The 26,309-nt window shown below is 39.9% G+C and overlaps 2 protein-coding genes across 2 annotated transcripts in view; one reads left to right on the forward strand and one right to left on the reverse strand.

Moving 5' to 3' along the window:
- COL10A1 (collagen type X alpha 1 chain) overlaps positions 1 to 18,728 on the forward strand; it is a 113,724-nt gene extending 94,996 nt beyond the window's left edge. The window contains exon 3 of the mRNA XM_063443499.1: positions 16,750 to 18,728. Coding sequence (XP_063299569.1) covers positions 16,750 to 18,614 — 1,865 coding nt within the window. The 3' untranslated portion in view covers positions 18,615 to 18,728. The remainder of the gene's footprint in view (positions 1 to 16,749) is intronic.
- Positions 1 to 26,309, reverse strand: part of NT5DC1 (5'-nucleotidase domain containing 1) — a 396,716-nt gene that overhangs the window by 301,702 nt on the left and 68,705 nt on the right. The window lies entirely within an intron of this gene.

Below are 26,309 nucleotides of genomic sequence, written 5' to 3' on the forward strand. Positions count from 1 at the left end.
GCGTTCTTCATGATTGCTGCCAAAGTTTAGATTGATACAGAGTGTCTTAGTAATAAAAAAGTGACTGCTGTATAAGTAGATACATAATACCTATTAATCATATGTCACAATGGTTGGTGATCTGTCATCAGAGATAGATGTGTCATTAAAGGTGTGGGTTAGTATTTAGTTATATTAATTGTTTGTTTAGACCGGTACTATTCCCCCTGCTTTACCAGTTACGTGCTGATTGACGGCTATATCCTCCCACACTCCGATTGGGACCCCGCTGTATCATTCTTTACGCGGAGATGTTCCTAGGGGGATATTAGCCTTGAGTTAGATATTTATGTTATGTTCGCCGTCTTTTCATTTGTATATCTTCCACTTAGTATGTCTAGTTGCAGTCACTTTTTCTGCCCCAGTTATCCATTATTGGGGCAGAGGTGACTAGTAACTGTGTCAGTTATTGTGTGTGTGTTTAGTTCCATTCAATAAAGTATTTCTCTAGATTTTCTTTTTTTACGATTCTGGGACAGTTCTATTTGTTCTGATGAGCTTAGAATGTCCGGCAGGCATTTTGCTGTAAACACGGTCTTTTCAGAGAAAAGGCTGTATTTAAATTGTTCTGTAGGGACACTTCCAGTTTGATTCGATGCATTTTTATATTGAGATTTAATTGGCCAACTGGGGTACCACCCCCACTCGACCCTTGACAATCTCAGCCAATCCAATGCTTTACCTACGGAAAAGCACTGGATTGGTTGAAATTATCAGCAGAGGAGGCGGATTGGGGGGCAGGGCCCGCTCAGCCCTTGAAATAAGGTGTGTGTTCTTACCTTTTAAGGGGGGCAAGCCACCTCAATGGTGGTTTAACCCCTTAAGACCGGAGGGCGTACTATTGCGTCCTTTTTAAAGCGGCTCTAAACGCCGCAGGGCGTAATAGTACGCCCTCCGTTTTTTTTTCCACTTACCCGGTCGCCGGCGATCCCACGCAGGCGATCGCGGTTGGGGGGACTACCAGGGAGCACCCCGCGACACGTCTGCCCTCTTCAGCCCCCCCGGGCCATGTGAGAGTGAGGTCCTTGCGAGGACCTCACAATCACATGGCCGGGATAGCTCGCTGGTGCAATGCAGTTAGTCCCCCTGCTGGCTGAAAATCAATTAAAAGTGTAAAATTAAAATAAGTGTAAAAAAAAAAAAATGTATATATACTTAGATCATATATGATCTAAGTATATATATATATATATATATATATATATATATATATATATATATATATATACACACATACACATACATATACATACACTGTCTAGGTGTATTTTAATATTAATATATATATAATTATATATATATATATATTAATATCAAATTACACGTAGACTGATACTGATTAAATATATATAATTATTGTTATATATATTTATATATAATATAAGAAAATATGCAAATACGTAAAAAAATAAAATTAAAAAAATTAAAAATAAAATATAAAAAAATATATAGATGTGTTTTATTTCGTTCTAACTGTATTGTGATATTAATATATATATTTATATCAAAATACACGTAGAACGAAATAATATATACATAAATATATACGTATATATCACTATATATATACCTATATATAAATAAAAATATTTTAAAAAAATTATATATATATATATATATATATACGTATATATATATATATACACATATGTATATATATATATATACATATATTAATTCTACACATATTTGTATGTAATAATTTTACATAATTAGGTATCCTAATTAATTACAATTAGCGGGACCTGCCTGACAACCCATGCCGAAAGTATAGGGAATTGAATTTGCTAGCACTATATTTAACCCTATACCTTTCCAAGACACCATAAAACCTGTACATGGGGGGTACTGTTTTACTCGGGAGACTTTGCTGAACACAAATATTAGTGTTTCAAAACAGTAAAATGTATTACAACGATGATATCGCCAGTAAAAGTGACGTTTTTTGCATTTTTCACGCACAAACAGCACTTACACGGACGATATTATTACTGCAATACTTTTTACTGTTTTGAAACACAAATATTTGTGTTCAGCGAAGTCTCCCGAGTACAACAGTACCCCTCATGTACAGGTTTTATGGTGTTTTCAAAAATTACAGCGTCAAATATAAGGCTTGTGTTTCATTTTTTTCACATTAAAATTCGCCAGATTGCTTACGTTGCCTTTATGACCCTATGGTAGCCCAAGAATGAAAATTACCCCTATGATGGCATACTATTTGCAATAGTAGACAACCCAAGGTATTGCAAATGGGGTATGTCCAGTCTTTTTTAGTAGCCACTTAGTCACACACACTGGCCAAAATTGGCGTTTTTTGCATTTTTCACACACAAACAAATACTAACGCTAACTTTGGCCAGTGTTTGTGACCAAATGGCTACTAAAAAAGACTGGACATACCCCATTTGCAATACCTTGGGTCGTCTACTATTGCAAATGGTATGCCATTATGGATGTAAATTTATTTCCTGGGCTACTATACAGTCTCAAAGGCAACGTAACCAATCTGGCGAATTTCAATTTCAAATGTAACACGCTATATTTGACCCTGTATCTTCCCAAAACACCATAAAACCTGTACATAGGGGGTACTGTTTTACACGTGAGACTTTGCTGAATACAAATATGTGTATTTTATTGCAGTAAAAGCAAACAGTATTATGACATTGACAGTTAAAATGTCATGTAGAACTAAAAAAATAAAAAAAACTCTTATTTTCTCCCATTTTTTTCATATTAAATTATGTTACATAGCTAAATATTTGATATTAAATGAAAGCCCTGTTTCCCCTGAATAAAATGATATATAATAAGGGGGGGTGCATTTAATATGAAAGAGGTGAATTACGGTTGGACAGACATATAGCGCAAATGCCAGGTTTTGTTTACATTTTGTTTCGTTGACAACTTGTACATTTGGCTGCGGTCTTAAGGGGTTAAACAATATAGGGTCAGGAATACACATTTGTTTTACTGGCCCTACTATAGTGTTCTTAAAACTATAGATATGCACATCTTGAAGCATTTTTGTTATAGTTATAATAGTAATTAATGCTAAGCAGTGCATTTATCAAAAGAGGAAAAAAAACTCCATATTCTCCACAGCAAAGGTTTGGATACTATTTATTTTTTTCATTTTAATTATTGGACTAGATTTTTTTTTTACTTTGAAGTTTTAAAGCTGGGGTGGTCAAATGCTATCTACCAGTCAATCTCAGAGAGCTGACTTGGAGCTCATGAATCAGTAGCAGTGACTGAGTGGGCGCTTGGACCTCAATCGTGGTCCAAGGCTCTTCTGGGCCATCCATCTATTCTTCACAATCCAAGTGGGGACTTCAAATAAAAGGACAGGAGCAAGTGGAATATGAATCTTTGAGTGTATGTATGACTGACTGCCTCTACGCATATGCCTGTATGACTATCGGCCAGTATGTTTTGCACCTGTATTTCAGTGTCTGATTATGTTCCTGTATGTCTGTATGCCAATGTGCTTGTGTCTGCTTGTATGATTGTGTGCCAATGCCTGGATATCTTTGTAACTGAATACCTGTGTCTATATAACTGTGCCTGTATGACTCTGTACCTGTAGGACAGTGGGCCTGCATGTCTTAGTGTATATGAATGTGTGCGTGTCTCTGCATGATTGTGTGCCTGTATGACTGTTTGCCTATATATGTGTTTGTGTTACTGTAAGATTATGTGCCAGTATGTCTATGTAAGTATTTGTGTCTGTATCTATATGTGTGTATGTATTCAGCACCCTTGCAGCTAACTCGCGCTTGCAGGACTTCTCGCGGACGGCTCCCTTCCTTTGGAACATACTGTCTACCTCATCAGACTCTCCCCTAGTCTTCAGTTTAAAAAAAAAAAAAAGTCCCTCAAAACACATCTGTTCCGAAATACTTGTGGACTCCCAGAGTAACTTATCTATACCTATCCGTATCTGTCTCTTGCTCTCCTAAAAAGTCACACTCCACTCTTATCTCCTGTTCTGCTACTTTTTCACCTTGTTTGGTGGCTGCCACCCTTGCTGCCTGTAACGGCACACCGGGCATAAAAGGGGTTAAACGCAGTTTAGAGGATATTCCCATTCCAGATACACAGGCAGCTACCAAAGACACCAGTCTGCCGAACAGGAAACCATATGAATGCCGTAAACAGCTGAACCGGAACCATACGAATGCTGTAACCAGCCTAGCAGTCAAACTGGAACAGCATACAATAAATCCCCCCAAGAATGAGACAAGGCTCCGTTTTGAGGGTCAAGCAGGAACAGACAGAGCTGTGGGTTTATTGTTCTTATAAAGACATTCTTACACATTAGTACCACCCACAGGGTTTTGTAAAACAACCAATACACACGTACAATACACTCAGACACTCCCACACAAAATTCTCCCCTCTGCCTGTGATACAATTACCTTACACAATGGGTTAATGTAATTATCACAGGCAGAGAAATACAGTTTTTCCACATTATTCATAACTTTAAAAGTATACATCCCATTCACTTACATTTTCAGAATCAGCATACTCCAAATACAAACATATGTCAAAATCATCCAAATTGGTCCAGTGGTTCAAAAGATAGATCGAAGTCCTTTGTGACCAAATGAAGCATGGCTTTTCTGCCCAAAACCAGTTCCACAGAGTCTTCTATCCTGGAGATAATTGGGAAGTAATCCAATTATCTCCAAGGACAGAGGCAAAACCCCATTGAACACATGGTAGCAAAAGATAATACAATACATAAAAATATATAACTGTGCAGCTATTGCATAAAACAGGTACATTCAACATATCCCCAGATAGCTTAGATCTGAGTGCACATTATTACTGAATGGTGCTCAGATCACATACATACAGTTCAATTGCCATGGAGCCAAAGTCTTTCACATAGTCTTTTGTTATACGAATGGGCTCCATGGCATAGCTATCTGGGGTATCACTGTTCAAATAGGGCAAGTACCGAATGACCCAGTTTTCGTGTCTTCACAGGGGAAAATCAAGCGTTTCAACATGGGGCCATAGTCTAAAGGCAGCAGGCGGGCAACCAGGTTCCTCCAATGCACAGTGGCAAGATTGGTCTTGTCACACTGCCCTGTTGTGTATTTGTACCCCACCTCATCTGAACTGTAAGCTGTTTGAGCTTACAGTCTACCTATTGTTTATATGTCACTGTGTAATTGTCTCATTTACGGTAAATACCCCCTTTTTCATAATACTGTAAAGCACTGTGGAATTAGTTGGCGCTATATAAATACCAATAATAAGAGTAATAGTAATAATAATAATAATAATAATATCTGTACAATATCTGAGGGGGGGAATAAAGATTTTATGTATATGCCGGATTATTAAAAAAAACAAAAACAACACATTTGCTACCTGCAGCAACCCCTCTCCCCCTACACAGCAATGCCCCCCCCACACACACACACATCACCCTCCCCCCCCCCCCCCCCCCCCCACACACACACGCACAAAACTCCTCCCCCCACACACAGCACTATTAACTATTACTGCCCCGGCCACCTCTTTACCTCCACTGCTCAAAGAAATAGCCACATAGAGCAAAATCCCTAGTTCCCTTTTATGGGATGTGAAGTTCTTTTTCAACTTACATCCTATTGTTTATTGATACCAGGGATCTAGTCTATGTGGTTTATATTTAATATACAAGGGGGGTCTCCTAGCTGAGGGGTATGTTTTGAAACTTTAGCACTACTTAACACTACTCTGACGATCTTGTGCTAGTCTGAGTGTGTTGTTATTTTCAGCATATATTTCATCTCCTCCAGCACCCCCTTTTATCTCTGGATTTCTCCCTCCCCTTTTTAGCAACTTTGCTATTTAGTGATACAAATCAGGGAGATACTTATGTTCTCTCACTATACACACCAATAGCTACTTTAGCTGCTGAGACATTGTTGCAATTATATTAATAACAAGGTGTGTTGTATAGCCAGTACATTACAGATGATTCCTATTTTTTACACCCTTTCACTGTATATACACTTTTACTATTAATTTTGTCGTTCATTATCTTCCCTGGAAGGGACTAATAAAAATGTATTATTTTACATATATTTCATTCATGTTCTATACTGGCAATATTTAGCCATGATTATGAACAATTCTGTCCTGGGGTATAGGGACTGATAATGAGTGGACGGCCAATCCACCACTTAAACAATGGGTATACATAGAGAACTCCATGTTACAATAACCTTTGTATACCATCCCATGGCACCAAAAAAGACACACACTCCTTCTGCCACAACATTCCCAGCATCCTACGATCATCCCACACTACGCATTTGGTCAAGGATTAGGAACCTTCCAGACGTTTCTCCACACCCTTCCTCACTCGAAAATAACCCCAACTTCCTCCCAGGCCTCCGACTACACTTCTTCCAATCATTTCCCCCAACTCAAGAAACAAGATACCCCATGATCAGCTGCATAACACGAACGGAGATTACACCCCTAACTACACTCGCCAGAACAGACCGTCCTACCAATACACAGCATTTCCGCTACGTACAATTGGCTCATTTCATGCAGAATGAATCAAATACAAAGCACATGCACACACTCAAAATTCGAAACCTCCTGCACCACCCACACAGATAAAACCAAGCACTTGTCCAGCCTATACCAACTTCTTCAAGACGCAAACAAAGAACAACTACCCACATTCAAGACCTCCTGGGCCCAGGAATTGAATATAACACTCTCCCCTATGGATGGAATGGCAATTTTTTTTAGGTATGCACATGCCTCATCTATAAAAACAAGAAAGTTCATATAAAAAAGATTCCCAGATGGCACTACTCCCCCACCAAAATCCATGCACTCTTCCCTACAATACCGGATGTGTGCTAGAGGTGCGACCAGACCAAGGACACGCCAGCACACATTTGGTGGCTATGCCCAATTATCCAAGCCTACTGGAAGAGAATAGGAGTCATGATCACATCCCCCACACACCAGAATTGCTGCTATTTCTCCTACACACTCGCCCTTTCCCAAAGGCACAGCAAAGCCTGGTAAATCATATGATCACAGCTGCAAATGTATTAATCCCACTAAAGTGGAAACATTCCGCAGCCCCCTCTGTTAGGGAATTAATTATATTCGACTAATGGAAGAACTCGAAGCCTCAAAATGAAAATGAAAATATTTAAAAAAAAAAAAAATTATATATATATATATATATATATATATATATATATATATATATATTTAACCCCTTAAGGACCAAACTTCTGGAGTAAAAGGGAATCATGACATGTCACACATGTCGTGTCCTTAAGGGGTTAAACAAAGTGTAACTACTATAGCGTTCATATATTAATCTAAATTGTAGCAAGTGTTTGCCAAGTGTTAAAGTGACAATATAGTCACCACGACCCTTAATGTACTAGTTCTGATGTCTATAACATGTCCCTGCAGTCTCAGTACTGACTTGGCACTTAGCACAGAGAAAATAAAGTGTTTAAATTGCTGGCCAGTAACACCTCTAGTGGCCATCAATCAGACAGGTGCTTCCTGGTCCAGTGCTGCACAGTGTGATTCAATTCATTTCTATGAGGAGATTCTGATTTGCATTTTGCCACACATGCACAATTCCTTTCATTGCTCTCCTATGGCAAATCACTGGATTGGCTGAAATTGTTGAGATCAGCATGGCAGTGGAGAAAAGGAAAGTAAAATAACATTGAATCTACACAGAGAAGGAGGCCGGGGTCCTAATCATGTATTCCAGCACAATAGTGTTAGCAATACATGTTTGTATTCCTGATACTATAGTATTCTTTTAATATAGATACATACAACACCACAAGTGAAAATATATTTGAAGGCATATAAACTAGTATATAAACGAGCAATAAATAAGATGATGTGAGTGAAAGAATGTGTAAATGGGTGTGCGCGTCTGTCAGTGAGTGTGCGTCTCTCAGTGAGTGTGTGTGTTGGTCAGTGAGTGTGTGTGTGTTGGTCAGTGTTGCATTGGCTGCGACTGGACAGTGGAGTACCTGGAGGTGCATGGAGACACGCAACGCCACGTCACATTCCGACATGACATCAACGTACTCCACCTTCACAGGGTTTCAAGAAGTAGAGAGAGCTTTAAATTTGGCACAGGGTGCGGACAGCGCCATTAGAAGCAGGACTCCGGAGTCACATACTGGCAGCGGCAATGTGAGTGGAGTCTGCTTGTTGGCTAGAGGGGGGTCCTGGGATTTAGTAGAGGGGGGGGGGGGGGGGGGGGGGCTGGGATTTAGTAGAGAGGGATGCTGTTTTTTTTTTTTATATATATACTGTTTCTATGAAAATGTAAGGCTTTGTTTTTTTTGCATCCCACATAAACTTAAACCTTGTTTATGTGGCCCATTCTAGACTTTGAGTTTGACATGCTTGATCTACAACATTTGTTGATAAGAAATTGACCCTCATTTGTGGGTATCTGGAGAAATTATAACTGATCTACTACTATAAACTACCATTTACAACAAAGCTGTGTGTGGAGGTCTCTTTCTTGCAATTATTTTGTGGCCCATGGAACAAAGACCTTAACCGCAGCTCTACATTAAATAGCTTTGTAAATTTTTTGTAAAATTATGCTTCTCTATTGATAAAGCTGCATTAACGTCAAGAGAAGGCGTGGTAAATTTTCCTACAAACATGATAAGGTGAATAAAAACGTATCTTTCTTTCAAAGGTTTTAGCGGATTTCTTTTTCCAATCCTAACAAGTACACAGTTGTTTGATACAATATAAGGTTACCACTTGGATGTAGAAACACCCTCTGGCTTAAAAATAGGAGTCAAGAGACAGGGAATAGACAGTAGACAGAGAGGTGTGTGCCTAGAATGTGAGCAGACAGTTGGGCAACTACAGGATATCTGAGAAACAAAGCATGCATTTCACAAGTGATAAAATACAATCTATCACGGGAAAAAAAAGTTATTAAAAAAAACAACATAACAAAACTATTTTTGTTAGAACATATGACAAACCCAAAGGTTTCAGTCAAGTTAATGAAATACCTACTTTACTGATGAGGCATATTTTAACAGATTATTACATTTGGTTTTCATTCGACACTGTTGGCACTAACCAGTTTTTATAATTGTAGTTCACTTTTTTATATAAAGGAAGTGGTGAATAAAAAGTTAAATAATAAAAAATGTACTGAGAAAGAAAATACTAGTTCAGTAAATATACTCCGATTACAGTGGACCTGTCATCCAAACATGTATTTACCATGTATCAATATATATTCTCTAAACCAGTGGTAGTCAACCTTTTTCTACCTACCGCCCACTAATGCATCTTTCTTGATGGAAAAATTTCCTTACCGCCCACCAGTTTTCACGCAAGTGCGGAATATTTTTTAGAAAGGAGGGTGTTTTAAATAAAAATAAATGTACGTACATTTATCTTTTTATTTCTACTTAATGCATGTTTATAATATGTTTAGCTTTATAAAGTTTAATGAGAAAACAATAAAGTAAATTGAAATTACCTTTACTAGTGATTAATGAGATCCTTGAGGTTGATGCTGCGAGACTAAATATTTGATATCTGGTTCGATTTTCATAAGGAACAAACGAAGGTCTCCTCTTTCGGTGATATTCAGACAACTTCTCTGTTTGCGCATAGTATGATTTCTCATCTGTGCGTCAGCTCCCCTCCTCTCCCTCCTCAATTCCCCTCCCCACCTTTTTTTTTTTTCTTTTTTTCTATTTTTTAACCTTACTTATAGCAATGTCCAGTAGGAAAGCTGAACCCAGTCTTACCATAGCCCACTACTATTACTTACTATAGCCCACTATAACAGACAGGCACACACACACACACAAGACACACATACAAAGACACATACATACAAACAGACAGGCACACACACACACACACAAACACAGGCACACACACATACACACACACACAAACAGACAGGCCCACATACAGACACACACACACACAGACATGCACACATACAGACAGACACACACATAAGACATACAGACAGACACAAGACACACACATACAGAGACACAAGACGCACATACATACAAAGACACATACATAAGACACACATGCATACAGAGACACATACACACACAACACATACATACAAAGACAAGACACACATACAGACAGACAGACACACACACAAGACATACATACAAAGACACACACATACATAAGACACACATACATACAAAGACACATACACACAGACACATAAGACATACATACAAAGACACACACACACACACAAGACATACATACAAAGACACATACACACAAACAAACACATACAAAATATTTTAGTCACCCTCCTGTTTCCTATCTTTTAGGTGCAGGAGGGTGACTTTCCCTGGGGTCCAGTGGTGGCTCAGGTGGATGGGAGTCAGAGTTCCACTCACTCTGTTTCCTCCCGCGTGGCTCTCAGTGTTAACTGGGAGGAGTGATGTGCAGTCACTTCCTCCCAACGTTTGATGTAATCACCGGGGGCCCGGTCGCGCTGTTAAAGCACCTAGCGCTGACCAGGTCCCCTTACAATCCACATCCATCGGGTGGCCCTGACAGCAGGCACCATCCGATGGACCCCTTGGACGGCGGCCCCGGCGGTTTGCTGCGCGGGCTGGGGCCGCAAATGGTGATGGCGGTACCCGGTCGCAGGGGTACCGCCGGCTCGCACCCGCCCTCCCGCCCACCCAATCTCTCAAAATGAGGAAATCCCTACCGCCCACCTGGAATCCTGAAACGCCCACTAGTGGGCGGTAGGGACCAGGTTGACGACCCATGCTCTAAACTAAGATTTTAAAGTGAATTTCAAATTGGACAAAGTATCTAAATTAGAAGCATAGTCGAGTTTTCCAGTCTGCCTATTATAACCAATCTTAAATTTACATTTAATTCTTACTTTTGTGAATAACACTAAGTATTGAAGCTATATTGGACTTCAATATATATATTATATATATATATATATATATCTCCTTTAATTTAAGCTATTTACAACTGAATTATTAGCAACAACAAAAAAAAATAAAAGAATGTTATGGGAAAGCAAGGTTTAATTTTATTTTTCATATCAGTAAATATAAATAGCATTTGATTTAAAGGAAGACTTGCCACAGCGAAATAACTAACTCTATAGTTGCAAGACCCTTCATCCCCATGCCAGTTTACCCACTCCTTCCGCAATTTAGACTGCCATATTTTCCTGACAATTAATGTTCTCCCTACCCAAGTCACATTGTAATGCCTATAAACATTATATTCTCAAATTAGATTTGCATATTTGCCTGTCAACTAACCATATCCCTACATAATTTAGATTGGCACACCCCCCTGCCAATTACTCCTACCTCCCTTAAACAGGTGGCCACATTCCTATTCCAATTAACCCCTTTCTTCTCCCTAATAGATGCACTGCAAAATGGCCCTATTGTGGCTCCTAAAGTGCAGTGTCCTGTCAAATGCCTGCCTTCACTGCATGGCCCTCACTGGATAGGTCCAACTGGTGGCTCAGGAGGGCACTGGCCAGTGACACAGGTACACAAAAAAATGTAGTTTAGACACACACCATGCAGTTTACAGACAATTTCCATGTGGCTACAGGCACACCTCCATATACTACACTGAGACAGAGATGTATGGTATGCAGTTCACAGACACTCTTTATGCAATTTACACACACACTCCACTCTGTGGAGTTCATGCAGTACACAGGCAATGTATATTTTACATAAACTTTATGCAATTCACAGACACACCAAGTTTTAAATTTTATCAAAGGAAAATTTTACACAAGAAATTAATTTGATAATAAAAATACAATCAGCCCTTCCCAACCTTTCTATAAAGCCCCAGTCGTCTTCCCTTTCATCCAACAGATAAGCCAACTAACTCACAGGAGGGCTCTTCCCTGTGCTGCAGACCCAAGGCTAAAGCAGTTGCTTCCTCTATCATCCACGAGGTAGGAAGCATGCATTCTGGGGTAAGAAGGGGAGGGGCTAGATAGAGACAGCAACTATCGCTCATGGTAAGAAACCAGAGTAAGACACCTGGGTGTGCTCTTACCACATTGCGCTCACTCTTCCTCATGGGTGTCCAAGAGCAGGCCCCTATACTTTAGTGCACCCCAGTGCCATTGCACCTGTAGCACTTCCAGTAGGTCGACCCCAGTTTATAAGTGACTTTAACAAAAGTGAGTTAAAGGAGAGTTTAACGCATCTTATTTCCGATGGTGCTCTGGTCTTACCACAGGCACTCCTCCTCGGTTGGATCTGATGATCAATCAATCTGATGATCTAAACCAATCCGAGGTTTTCCCATATGGAAGTATTAGGGGGCTAGTGCGCATGTGTAGCAATCGCCATTATATGCATATCAGCATCTCCTCATAGAGATGCACTGACTCGATGCATGGAGAGCTTTTGGCAGAGAGTGGAGACGCTGAAAATCAGTACCAGGGAGCCCATATATTGTTTGTCTAAGTGACAAACATTAGAAATGGCATTGGGCAGCAAAGTAAACACTGCCCAGCCTACATGGACATCGTGTTTGCACCAAAACCACTACATTAAGCTGTAGTGATTCTGGTGCCTAAGATGTGGTGTACATTTCTACAAAAATATATGATTGTATATAAAGTAAAAAAACAGATATAGATACACACACACAGATATATATCTGTGCAGGAAAAATGGGCAAGAAAAAAAGATCTTCGACAAGGGCCAAATAGTGACGGTTGGAATACCTGGTCAGATCATCTCCAATATGACAAGTCTTGTGGGGTGTCCAGTGGCTAGTACATGTGTGGTGTTCAGTGGTTTGTACCTACCAAAAGTGGTGCAAAGAAAGGCAACAGCTGTCTTACATGCCCAAGGCTCACTGATGCATGAAGGCAACGAAGGCTAGCTCATCTAGTCCGATCAGACAGAAGAGCTACTGTAGCTAAAATTGCTGAAAAACGTAATGCAGGACAGGTTAGAAAGATGTCAGAACATACAATGCATCACAGTTTATTGTGTGTAGCCGCAGACCAGCCAAGGTGCCCATAATGAACCCTGTCGACCATCGAAAGCACCTTCAATAGAGATGTGAGCTTCAGAACTGGACCATGGAGCAGTGTTGCCTGTTCTCATGATTCTTTCTTTTAGATTTAGTGAATAATTGGGTGCATGTCTGTTTTTATCTGGGAAAGAGATTGCAGGATGCACTATGAGAAAATATCGCTGGGAAAGTTTGAGTCCTGGCATTCATATGGATGTTACTTTGACATGTAATACCTACATATAGATTGTTGCAAACCACGTACACCCATTTATGGCAATGGTGTTCCCTGATGCAGTGGCCTCTTTCAGCAGGATAATGCTCCTAAAAATGTTCAGGGATGGTTTGAGAAACATGACAGAGTTAAAGGTGTTGCCTTGGCCTCCAAATTTCCAAGATTTCAATTTGATTAAGCATCTTCATGATGTGCTGAAACAACAAATTAAATCCATGGAGGCCCCACTTGGCAGCTTGAAGGACTTAAAGGATTTGTTGCTCATGTTTTGGTGCTAGATACCACAGACCACAATCAGAGGGCTTGTGGAGTCCATGACTTAATGCATCATTGTGCTGTTTTGGCAGCACAATGTGGACCTACATGATATTAGGCTGGAAGTTTTCACTTTGTGGTGTTTGTCTGTATCATATATATATCCTGCACTCTCCAAATTCCAAAATTTGATGCTCAATTTAAGGTAGCGTTTTGCAGCCAGTCCTATGGGAAAACATTGGATTGGCTGAGATCATCAAGCCATTGATAATTTCAGCCCTAGAGGCAGGGCCAGTCGAGTAGAGACCAGCACGGCGTGGAAAAAAAAAAAGGTGACTAAAAAAAACATTTCCTTGCAAACGGAAGGGGTCTCACTAAGAAGCTAGCGAGATCACGGCATGGGAAAAAGACCTAGGACCCCCCAAAGACCCTACGGACTGGGCTGACATCTCAATCTGCGTCACCCATCAAGAGCAGGCATACAAAATGCTCTTCAGATGGTACCTCACCCCCTGCCGCTTAACCCCTTAAGGACCAAACTTTTGGTATAAAAGGGAATCATGACATGTCACACATGTCATGTGTCCTTAAGGGGTTAAAGGCTATGAAACAAAGCCCCACTAACCTCTGCTGGAAACTATGTGGCGAAACTGGCACATTCCTCCACTGTTGGTGGACATGCCCAAAACTCACACCCCTGTGGGAAACAATCACGACTCTCCTAACCAGAATACTTGACAAACCTGTACCCCTGGACCCGTGGGCCCTTCTACTCTCCAAACCCTTAAACATCTTCACCCGTAGCGAAAATAAACTCATAGCAAGAGTGGCCCTAGCCACACGCAGAGCAATTGCGGAAACATGGTCCACACAACGTATACCCACTCACCCTCAAATACACACAAAAATCACGGACAGCATAGATATGGACAAACTAACAGCGCAAATACACGACACCCCTAAATCATTTCACAAAGTCTGGGACCCATGGTTAGAAGGACACAGCGCCCTCCCATGGTAACCTACAAGACACCACAAACAAACACCACCACCACCAACATACAATGAGCGATGCGACTGACGCTCACCCAGCCAACCCCCAACCCAACCCAACCTACCCGGGGCTCGAGGAGCGTACCCAGGAGGGCAGCAGCCCCTAACCCTCCCTCTAAGTAGTCTCTCTCCCTGCCCCCTCAGGCACCCCCCCCCCCATCTACCCAACAATCCTCTTGACTATAGCACCCAACCCAATTGCCAGGCTCTGCTGACATAGCCGTAGCCAAAGAACAACCTAAGGCTGCAACCTCTACGACAGCTGATCCCCCCCCTATGACCACCACCAAAACACCTGGCTTAACAAACTCACAAACTATACCACCTCTCTTAGCCGAAACACCTTCAACCTGGACCGCTACCTTATCAGAAACATCATAACCAAACCACGACCTCCTCAACAACACATGACCATTGATAACATGACCTGTGAGGTCGCACGCACGACCTCCCATACACGAAGGTCCTCAAAGAAAGGTATAGTGTAAATTACCAAAACACAATGCCAGATTTATGTGCAAACAAAACAATGTCGTACCCTACTGTTATCACCTAAATAACCAACTTCTTTTTTCTGTAAAAAAGTTCATACGACTTTTGTATATGAAAAATGAAAATAAAGAATCTTTAAAAAAAAAAAAAAAAAAAGAAGCTAGCGAGGGAGAAGAGCAGGGACATCACAGCTCACTTGCCGCCCGCCTACTAATCGCGCAGCCAGCCAGCCCCCGCCTCCATGATAATCCAGCATGCCACCTGCCTCAACGACCCGCCAGCATGCTGCCCACCCCCCCATAATCTCCCAGCTGGACTCCCACCCACCTCGGAGGTAACGGGCTCGCATATCCCAGGCTTTATATAAAGATCCTACTCTGAAATTTGGAATATGGTTAATCCTGCATTGTAAACAGGCCAACATTTAAAAGGAATAATGTACTTATTATAACAACTTCATCTAATTGAAGCTTTTATGGTGCCTACAGTAGTTCCCCCTTTAATTGATACCCACAATGTTATATTTTAGCAATTTACAAGGTTATAATCATATCACACAATGTTTACAAGGCTATAATTATACCGTATTTTTGCATGTCTTATACTATCACTTTTACACATGTGTACAGGTAAGAGGAGTCAAATTCTAACCAGAATCATTGCCGCTATTTAAAAAAAATAAATAAAAAAAATCTTTATTTAAGAGAGGCAGAATTGCATACACATCACGGTAAAACAATGCAGATGTGAAAAACATTACAAACAAACATAAAAGTACATATCACATAAAATGGTAACTTACAACAGATCTTTCAAAGGTTTGCAATATATAGCGCAATTATAGTATACGCTTGATTTAGATTTAAACAACTCCAAATATTCCTGTATAACCTTGTTACAGATGTAAGAAAGGCTGGTATTCCTAAGGTTATGTACTATGCGTCACAAATAATTGTATTTTAAAACAAGAATAAAAACATAAATAATAATCAGAAGTGACAACGGCAAGACAACCAATACAACTTATTAAAGTGGTTGTGGTGCACAAAAGGTAAGGGTGCCATGCCTTGAGTACTGAGAGGCGAGACCAAAAATGTGGTAATTTGCTAGCACTCTATACCTACCCACTCTGCCTTCAACATTATAATGATGATTTTTCAGTTCCTTATTATACATGCAAATATTTGGACATGTAAGCACACACTGAGCATGCACGCCAATACAGTAATAGATTTTGAAAGCTTAACTCTGGAACTTGACAATGTTCTTACAAATTCTACTAATATTATCACACTCCTTCAATGTGTAATGGTGTAATCTTGGCTACAAGAAGTAACAGCATTTATAACAATACTGTTTGTTGAAGAAAAACTACTCTTTATGTTAACCTCCTTAGTGAAGGGAATGTAAAATGTACTAATTTAAAAATGTCCAAGTAGGAGTGAAAGTGAAATGTATTGTCAGCTGGTTAATGCATAACAATGGCAGTCACATGATTATAAGCAAACAATATATTATTATGGTATCTAGCACTAATGTGCATCAATCATTTTAAAGAGAAATTCTCTAAATTTTTTGTTTTCCTTTTTCAGTGTATCCAAGTGGACCGGAGCAAGGACCACCAGGCCCTCCTGGGCCAGTAGGTCCAAGAGGACTACCTGGCCCACAAGGCCCTCCAGGAAAGCCAGGGTATGGAATCCCTGGGCCACAAGGAGCCCAAGGAGTACCAGGACCTCCAGGGTTTTCTTCTGTTGGAAAACCAGGAATTCCAGGACTGCCAGGAAAGAATGGAGAACGTGGCTATCAAGGAGAAAAGGGAGACATTGGCCCAATTGGACTACCAGGGCCTAGAGGCCAACAGGGGCCACATGGAATCCCAGGTCCTGCGGGTCTTTCTGCTGCTGGAAATCCAGGTCCACAGGGGGCTATAGGAAACCCAGGCCCAAGAGGTGTTCCTGGATTTAAAGGTGAATCTGGTATGCCTGGTATCAATGGAGTTAAGGGACAAAATGGGTATGGGGTGCCAGGTCAGCCAGGAGAAAGAGGACCTCCTGGATTACCAGGACAACCTGGACCACAGGGCCCTCCTGGGATTGGTAAACCTGGAGTAAATGGCCTTCCTGGGCAACCAGGAAAATTAGGAGATCGAGGCTTACAGGGGCCACAAGGAATGCAAGGTCTTCAAGGTTCTCAGGGTCTCCCAGGGCAGGCTGGGCAACCAGGCATTGGTAAACCAGGGTTAAATGGACCTCCGGGAATGCCAGGACCATCTGGACCCAAAGGACAACCAGGACTGCCAGGCATGCCAGGCCCTCAGGGACTACATGGTTTTGGAAAACCAGGAATGCCAGGAATTAAAGGACACAGAGGACTTGATGGGGCTTCAGGGTTACCAGGTATAAAAGGGGACCATGGCCCAGTCGGTCTTCCAGGGCCACCAGGACTGCATGGGTTTCCTGGGAATGTGGGTATGCAGGGAGCAAGAGGGATTCCAGGTGAAATTGGTTTACCAGGCCACAAAGGAGAGGTTGGCCCAAAAGGTTCAGCAGGAGTTCCCGGACCAAAAGGAGACCATGGTTTTCCAGGGATTGATGGGAAGCCAGGATATCCAGGTGAGCCTGGCCTTGCTGGCCCCAAAGGCTATCCAGGTTCGCTTGGTCAAAAAGGAGAGAAAGGCATTATAGGACCACCTGGTGTACCTGGAGTACCTGGTCCTGTGGGCCCCCGAGGGGAGGTAGGTTATAATGGTGAGCAAGGACCAAGAGGAGTCACTGGAATACCAGGTATGAGAGGGCCAACAGGACCTTCTGGCATTCCAGGTCTTCCTGGTCAGAAAGGGGACCAAGGTATGCCAGGTGTTCCTGGCCCAGCAGGTATTGCAGCAAATGGGATACAAGGACCACTGGGACCTCCAGGAATTCCAGGTCAAAGAGGAATGAATGGTGAGCCAGGGTTACCAGGACCACCAGGCCCTCCTGGACAACCTGGACAGATAATAATGCCACATCATATGCCAGATGGGTATGGAAAATCAGGACAAATTCAGAGTCTTAGAGAAATTCAGGCATCGGCATTTACTGCTATCCTCTCTACAGCTTATCCACCAGTGGGAATGCCTATCAAATTTGACAAAATACTGTACAACAGACAGAATCATTATGACTCACGAACTGGAATTTTTACCTGTAGGATACCAGGAATATATTATTTTTCTTATCATGTGCATGTGAAAGGCACAAATATCTGGGTTGCATTGTATAAAAATGGAACACCTCTAATGTACACTTATGATGAGTACAAGAAAGGATACCTTGACCAGGCATCAGGCAGTGCAGTTCTAGACTTAAGTGAAAATGATCAAGTGTGGCTTCAGTTACCCAATGCTGAATCCAATGGCTTATATGCCTCTGACTATGTACATTCCTCTTTCTCAGGATTTCTATTTGGCCTAACATGATAATAACATTTAAAAAAAAAAAAAAAAATCACACATTTCTGATCTGTATGCTTGAAACCTAGTGTAATTGTCAACTAACAGAATGTGTTCCTTTTTCACAAAAAAGAAAAAACTGCAATACAGTGTATTTTTGATTGTTTAGTTGCATGCATTATAACTATTTTACGTTTTGTGTGATTTAACAGGTTTAAACATTTTCTGTGTAGAATTCAACTTTCATTATCCAGTTGGTCAAATGACTGTTCGTAAAAGATCTTTGTTATGATATACATTTGTTGGTTTTATGCTTCATTTATACACAACAGTTTATGCCTTGGTACAGCACTCGTTTAGAATAACTGGATGCATTTAGAGGTTCGTAGACGACAGGCACCAGAATAACAAAACATTTACAAAAATAGTCAATTCATTTTTATTCTTCCTTTTATTATCATTAGCTACTGAAATCTGACAATTAAATTAAGAAATCACTATAGTGAAAACGTATACTTTTTAACCTACATTTTCGCAATGCTGCCACATTTTAAAGCCTCTAGCCTTAGAGTAAGACATTCATAAACTTTGGCCAAGCAAAGCTATTTAAAATGTGGATTTGTTTTGCCATGGCCAAAGCCAGTATTTCTCAAATGAGTTTTAAAACACTTAAACAGTTAAGGATCTATCATGAAAACCATTAATTTTTCCAATAAAACCGGTTGAGAAATATAAATATGTGCTGCCACTTATCTTCTAAAGGAAAACTCCAAGGACCATGACTATCAGTGATGCTCGGGGGACTCTCTCAGCCAAGGCATACCCCTCCCCAACAGCAGGTCGCTAGCGGACAGGGTACAATAGGACGGGCCAGTGAATTGTGAATTGCTACCTGCCAAGCAGGTCAGCCAGGCCAAGAGCATATCATGCAGAGAGCGGTTTCAGTGTTCTCTGAAGAGTCCTAGTGAACTGAGCAAACGGCAAGATTATTTAATGATGCATTCGGCTAAACTTTCTGGGGATAGTACCAAGGTGTTCCCAAAATACTAACACCAGGAAACAAAGTCGGGACCATAAGACAGGACCCTAAAATAGGGACTATTTTGCAGAAATCCCGACTGTTGGGAGGCCTGCCAATGAGATATGCCTGCACTACAGGGCTTTGCTAAGGAGAGCTGATTAAAATTACTACTTAGGAACTTCCAGTGCTCTGGCATTAGTAGTTTAGTAGTGTACTACTAATGCCAGAGGACTGAAAGTGGTGCCTGTGGGGCCCCACACAATAAGACAGACTGTAGTGGCTATGTCGCTTGGAGCGTTCTTTTAATGAAGCATACAGCATCTACACCTATGAGTAGCTAACAATTGCAAATTCACTGGTAAATCCATTTCAGCAATAAAAAATAAAACAAGAACAATGCCCAGGGCTATTCACTAATCCTAGACATTTTGGGAATTCTAGGTTTGAAAATGATAAGCTTTCACAATTTTGGCCTAATATTTGTAATTCCCTTATGATATCTCATCAGTTCACATTTTGGTGAATAGTCTTGAAAAAAGACTTCATGTGTGGAGGTTCTCAGAGGAACCAAGTTGGCATAACGATTCGAAAGCTCCCTTTGCATAAAGATAGAATAACTAATCACTGGAAATTGTATGTACTGTAAAACATAATTATAACAGAGTTCTAGCACAGATGTAACAAAATACAACAAGACAGGACGAGAGCCTGTCATGTGCCTGCAGGTCTATCAACCTTTATGTCAAGAAGCATTTATAAGATGATTCTTGACATAATATTTGGTGCACTTTTCATTTTTTTTTTTTCTTTATTTGCATTTTAAACAAATAAAAAAAAAAAAAAAACAAGAGTGGAAAACTTACAAAGCCACTCTCAATGTACTTAACCAAAAACTTTAGTGCCCTCCATGAAAACACTACGGTTATTTTTACAGGAACAGTAAGTGGACTTAAAGTGCTTCTGGCTAAAGATCCAAAATGTGACATTATATTATGTTTTTACAGTAGCAACGACATTTTTATAACCTAAATTTTATTCATATTACTTCTAGTATGGTTCCAGTATATGACCATTTGGAGAAGGCATTTAGTCCAATTATTTATATTATGACTCCTACCGAAAATACATTACTGGTGTTGTGTTTTCTTTTCTCTTTAAAATTTAAATGTTCGTTATAGCCATGGTTTTATTTTAAATGTTCTTGTATTACCTCGTAGACATAAGTAAATATAACTGCCTCATTAGTTGGCTTTTTAAGAATATAACCTACCAAGTATGAAGCTGCCAAATTGTAAGAATATTTTAAGCCAGGTACGAAAAGCAAATCTTAGCTATTACGCCAATTGCTTTCATTTGAAGTATTTCTTTTATACATAAAAATAAAATGCCGCAAAGAAAGAGTACTGTGTTAAAGTGTCACTTGTGTTCATAAATAACAATTTCTTCTTCAATACGTGCAAAAATATGATTGTTTTTACTCGATAATAAACATATATTTTTTTTAAACGTACATAGAATTGTGCAAAAATAAATAAATAAATAAATAAATGAATTAATTAATAACAGCTAACACAAATATTTTTTTTTCACCTTTTAAGCTAACAGCTGATCAGCTGGAGTTGAGATTAAAAAGCCCCAGCATACCTCTATCTAATCAATGGAGAGAAATTTTGTTAGCTAACAAGCTTTTCTTTTCCCCACTTCTCCAAGATGTAGAAAACATTACATTAAATCACCAAGGAGATCTAGTGAAGCTCTCTTTTACAGATCTAATGGGAAACCACGGTCATTGATAAACATGGCTCGATCTGTTTTTAGGATCCACTCGAGGATTAAACTGCACGAATCTTAACAGATTCACAACTTTTTCACAATTCTTTGTGCATTTTTAAAACCTTTTCTTTATTTATAGGTAACATCATGTTAATATATTAGTGGCTGTTTAATTCAAAACCTTTTTTTGTTCCCAGAACAAAATGTTGTGTAATAGCGGACAAAACTTATCCATAGTAATTATTATTGAAAATTTGTAAACTAAAACACAGTATTGGCAGAAATTTAAGAATTTCTTAATTGACTATGTGTAAACTTTCACTCTTGTTTATTTATCATGGATAAATGGGCTCTACGTCATGTGCACTATTTTGTAAATAATTGGTTTTCCCATGAATAACAATATGCCATGTTCTCTTTGTAATAAAGTTACTGGAAAAAACAATTAGTTTGTGTTTTATTTGCCCACAGACCACTGTAGAAGTTCTTACTTAACCTCTCAAGGACCCATGACGGAAATATTCTGTCATGATTCCCTTTTATTCCAGAAGTTGTGTCCTTAAGGGGTTAATATAAAATACAAAAAAACATTTGCACCAATAAGGACAAATTCCATCCTACAGGTAAATTTGGATAAAGTAAATTAGGTTGAGTATAGTATAGAACGTAATATTCTCTAGATAAATTAAAACTTTTTTTCACAGTTTGTGGTTTATAGTTCTTACAACTGGAGCTAAAATGTATATTGGAAGAGTATTATATCCCTTCCTATGGAATAGCCTGACTCGGTAAGGAAAATTCTACTTGTAATTGGGGGAAGCTTTAATATTATTCCCCTGAAACAACTGTTTAATATAGCCTATCTCGGCCTTTTTCCAAGATTTAATATTAAGATCCTCTATATGTTGTTCCAGGATATCTAAACTAAGGTAGGGCAGGATTGTTTTATCGATTTTCATAGATCTTTTAAGGCATTCCCACTCATGAGTTAGGTTGACTACTATGCTGTCTCTTCAGATACTTCTCTTCTTCCCACTCCTACCTTTAAAACTCCCAGTCAGAATGTCCCAATTTTGTATCCCTGCAAGATTACATTCAATCTGCCACCAGATTGTAATCTATAGATATATTGTGATCTTTAGATATGAAGAAAAATGATAGAGGCTTTGTAAATATGTCTTTTTTTGTTTGGGTTGTCAAAACCATTCTATTTATTCTGGGTCTCTTACTCCTCCAGATGAAAGAGTCAAAGCTGCTTTGGATGATATTAAGCCTGCTATGCAGGATTTTATGAGGGATCATTTGGAAGAGGTATAGCCATTTAGGCAAGATCTATGCATGGATAGTATTCTATCTACCTAACCACAAAATACTCTCTCTTGTTTTCACTCTCTCATTTTAGCGTTAGTGTATCTGAATAAATGAAGAAAGTTTACCTCCATTGTCCTGTCTACATCTTTCACAATTTTTATCCCCAGAAATCAAAACACCTTTTTACCCAAATAAAAGGATATTGAGATTGGATTTCTCCAACATCTAGTTTATCGACATTTAGTAACATCACAGTGGATTTAGACATATTTAATTTAAAATTTAAGACGTGACTAAAGTCCTCAATTTCTTTCACAATGGCTTGTAGAGAGTTTACGGGGTCTGTCATGGTCACAGGATGTCATCAGCGTAGAGGTTAATCTTGGCTTCTTTATGATTGGTTGATAGTCCCCTAATCTCAGGGCATTCTATAATATTTGCAACAATTCATCTAATTCCTCAATTCACCTAAAGCTCTTTGAAAAAAGTGTTGGATGAGGCATTTCACCTAATTCCTCACACCACATTAAAACTAACCTCACTGTTGAAACACTTAAATCTGATCTCAAGTACTGTAAATTACTATGAGGGAAAAAACTAATCAATCTGACATCTCTATTTGCCCATTTGTGAAAACATTTAAAACAATAACAGGTCAACGTGAGTTAATAAACAAATGCAATTGTTTATAGCCCTACTTAATTTTCCTTCCTTACATTTATTTAATGTGTCATTATACTAGAGAAATCTGTAAAGCATTTTAAAAAAAACAAAAAAAAACAATAGGTGGTGGGTCCCCACAAAAAACTCATTAGAACAAATTCCCAAACATATGCAAAAACAAAACAAATAAAAAAAAGACAAAGCAATACTGTCGTAATCTGTATAGCACAAGTGCAGAATACCAGCAAATCTTTCCATTGCTCTTATGGCCCATTATTAACTGTTGGAACCTTGGGATGTACTTCACATATACAGAAGACAAAAGAAAATGTCCAGATCATATAAATGAGAAATACATTTCAACTGTGTAACCTTTGATTATAAAATGTATAGTTTCAATCACTGTGGATTTGATTTAAAAACGCAATTTAACCCCTTAATGCTGCGGGGCGTTCTATGCCGTCCTGCGGAAGCTGGGCTGATATCCCAGGCAGTCCCCCTGAAGCATGTCTGGCTCCTTCAGATACCCACGTGGACATGCTATGCCTGCAAGGTCAGGCAGTCTCCCTGTTGTTGAAAAATAATAATAAAAAAAAAAAAAGACTTTAGTAAAAAAAAAAAAAAAAAAAAAAAATATATATATATATATATATATATATATATATATATTTTTTTTTTTAACTGAAGTCTTTTTTTTTTTAAAGGGTATATATATATATATATATATATATATATATATATATATATATATATATATATATATATATTATATATACACTGCTCAAAAAAATAAAGGGAACACTTAAACAACACAATGTAACTCCAAGTCAATCACACTTCTGTGAAATCAAACTGTCCACTTAGGAAGCAACACTGAGTGACAATCAATTTCACATGCTGTTGTGCAAATGGGATAGACAACAGGTGGAAATTATAGGAAATTAGCAAGACACCCCCAATAAAGGAGTGGTTCTGCAGGTGGTGACACAGACCACTTCTCAGTTCCTATGCTTCCTGGCTGATGTTTTGGTCACTTTTGAATGCTGGCGGTGCTTTCACTCTAGTGGTAGCATGGGACGGAGTCTACAACCCACACAAGTGGCTCAGGTAGTGCAGCTCATCCAGGATGGCACATCAATGCGAGCTGTGGCAAGAAGGTTTGCTTTGTCAGCGTAGTGTTCTGAGCATGGAGGCGCTACCAGGAGACAGGCCAGTACATCAGGAGACGTGGAGGAGGTCGTAGGAGGGCAACAACCCAGCAGCAGGACCGCTACCTCCGCCTTTGTGCAAGGAGGAACAGGAGGAGCACTGCCAGAGCCCTGCAAAATGACCTCCAGCAGGCCACAAATGTGCTTACAGCCCAACACCATGCAGGGCATTTGCCAGAGAACATCAAGATTGGCAAATTCGCCGCTGGCGCCCTGTGCTCTTCACAGATGAAAGCAGGTTCACACTGAGCACATGTGACAGAGTCTGGAGGCGCCGTGGAGAATGTTCTGCTGCCTACAACATCCTCCAGCATGACTGGTTTGGCAGTGGGTCAGTAATGGTGTGGGGTGGCATTTCTTTGGGGGGCCGCACAGCCCTCCATGTGCTCGCCAGAGGTAGCCTGACTGCCATTAGGTACCGAGATGAGATCCTCAGACCCCTTGTGAGACCATATGCTGGTGCGGTTGGCCCTGGGTTCCTCCTAACGCAAGACAATGCTAGACCTCACGTGGCTGTAAGACGAAGTCATTGATGCTATGGACTAGCCCACCCATTCCCCAGACCTGAATCCAATTGAGCACATCTGGGACATCATGTCTCACTCCATCCACCAACGTCACGTTGCACCACAGAATGTCCAGGAGTTGGCAGATGCTTTAGTCCAGGTCTGGGAGGATATCCCTCAGGAGGCCATCCGTCACCTCATCAGGAGCATGCACAGGTGTTGTAGGGAGGTCATACAGGCACGTGGAGGCCACACACACTGAGCCTCATTTTAACTAGTTTTAAGGACATTACATCAAAGTTGGATCAGCCTGTAGTGTGTTTTTCCACTTTAATTTTGAGTGTGACTCCAAATCCAGACCTCCATGGGTTGAAAAATTTGATTTCCATTTTTTTATTTTTGTGTGGTTTTGTTGTCAGCACATTCAACTATGTAAAGTATTTCAGAAGAATATTTAATTTATTCAGATCTAGGATGTGTTATTTTTGTGTTCCCTTTATTTTTTTGAGCAGTGTATATATAAAACACTATGTATATTGTTATGACATAAATATACACATAAGCACGTAGATATACTCCTCCAGAAGGGAGGAGAAGGCAGTCAGGAGGGGGTACTGATGTGGCTTGCCAAAGTCTCTCACTTCCAACTACTTCAGCCTGCCACTGGACCACAAGGAAGCCACCTCCCTGTACCCATCCCTGTACCCATAAATTAGGAAACTGGAGGGTGGCTTTAAAAGTGTAAAGTTTGTATGTGTGTCAGTATGTCTGTCTGTCTGTGTGTCAGTCAGTGTGTGTGTCAGTATGTCTGTGTGTGTCAGTATGTACATGTGTGTCGGAATGTCTGTCAGCGTGTATCTGTGTGTGTCAGTCTGTATATCTGTATCTATATATCTGTGTTCTCTATGTTGTCTGTGTATATCTGTATATTTGTATGTGTCATTGTGTGTATGTTCATGTGTGTAACTGTATCTGCATGTGTGTCAGATTGTGTATCTGCATTTCTGTATGTCTGCCAGTGTGTGTATCTGTACGTTTCATTGTATTTATCTGTGTATCTGTATGTTGTCACTGTGTGTATGTGTGCGTGTATATCTCTGTGTATCTTACGTAGTCAGTGTATTTATCTGTGTATCTGCATGTGTGTAAATGTGTGCATCTGTGTGTCTGTATCTGCATGTGTGTCAATGTGAATATATGTGTACCTGTATATGTTTCAGTGTGTGTGTTTATCTGTGTG

The sequence above is a fragment of the Pelobates fuscus genome, chromosome 2, assembly GCF_036172605.1.
Source record: "Pelobates fuscus isolate aPelFus1 chromosome 2, aPelFus1.pri, whole genome shotgun sequence".
NCBI classification, from domain to species: Eukaryota; Metazoa; Chordata; class Amphibia; order Anura; family Pelobatidae; genus Pelobates; species Pelobates fuscus.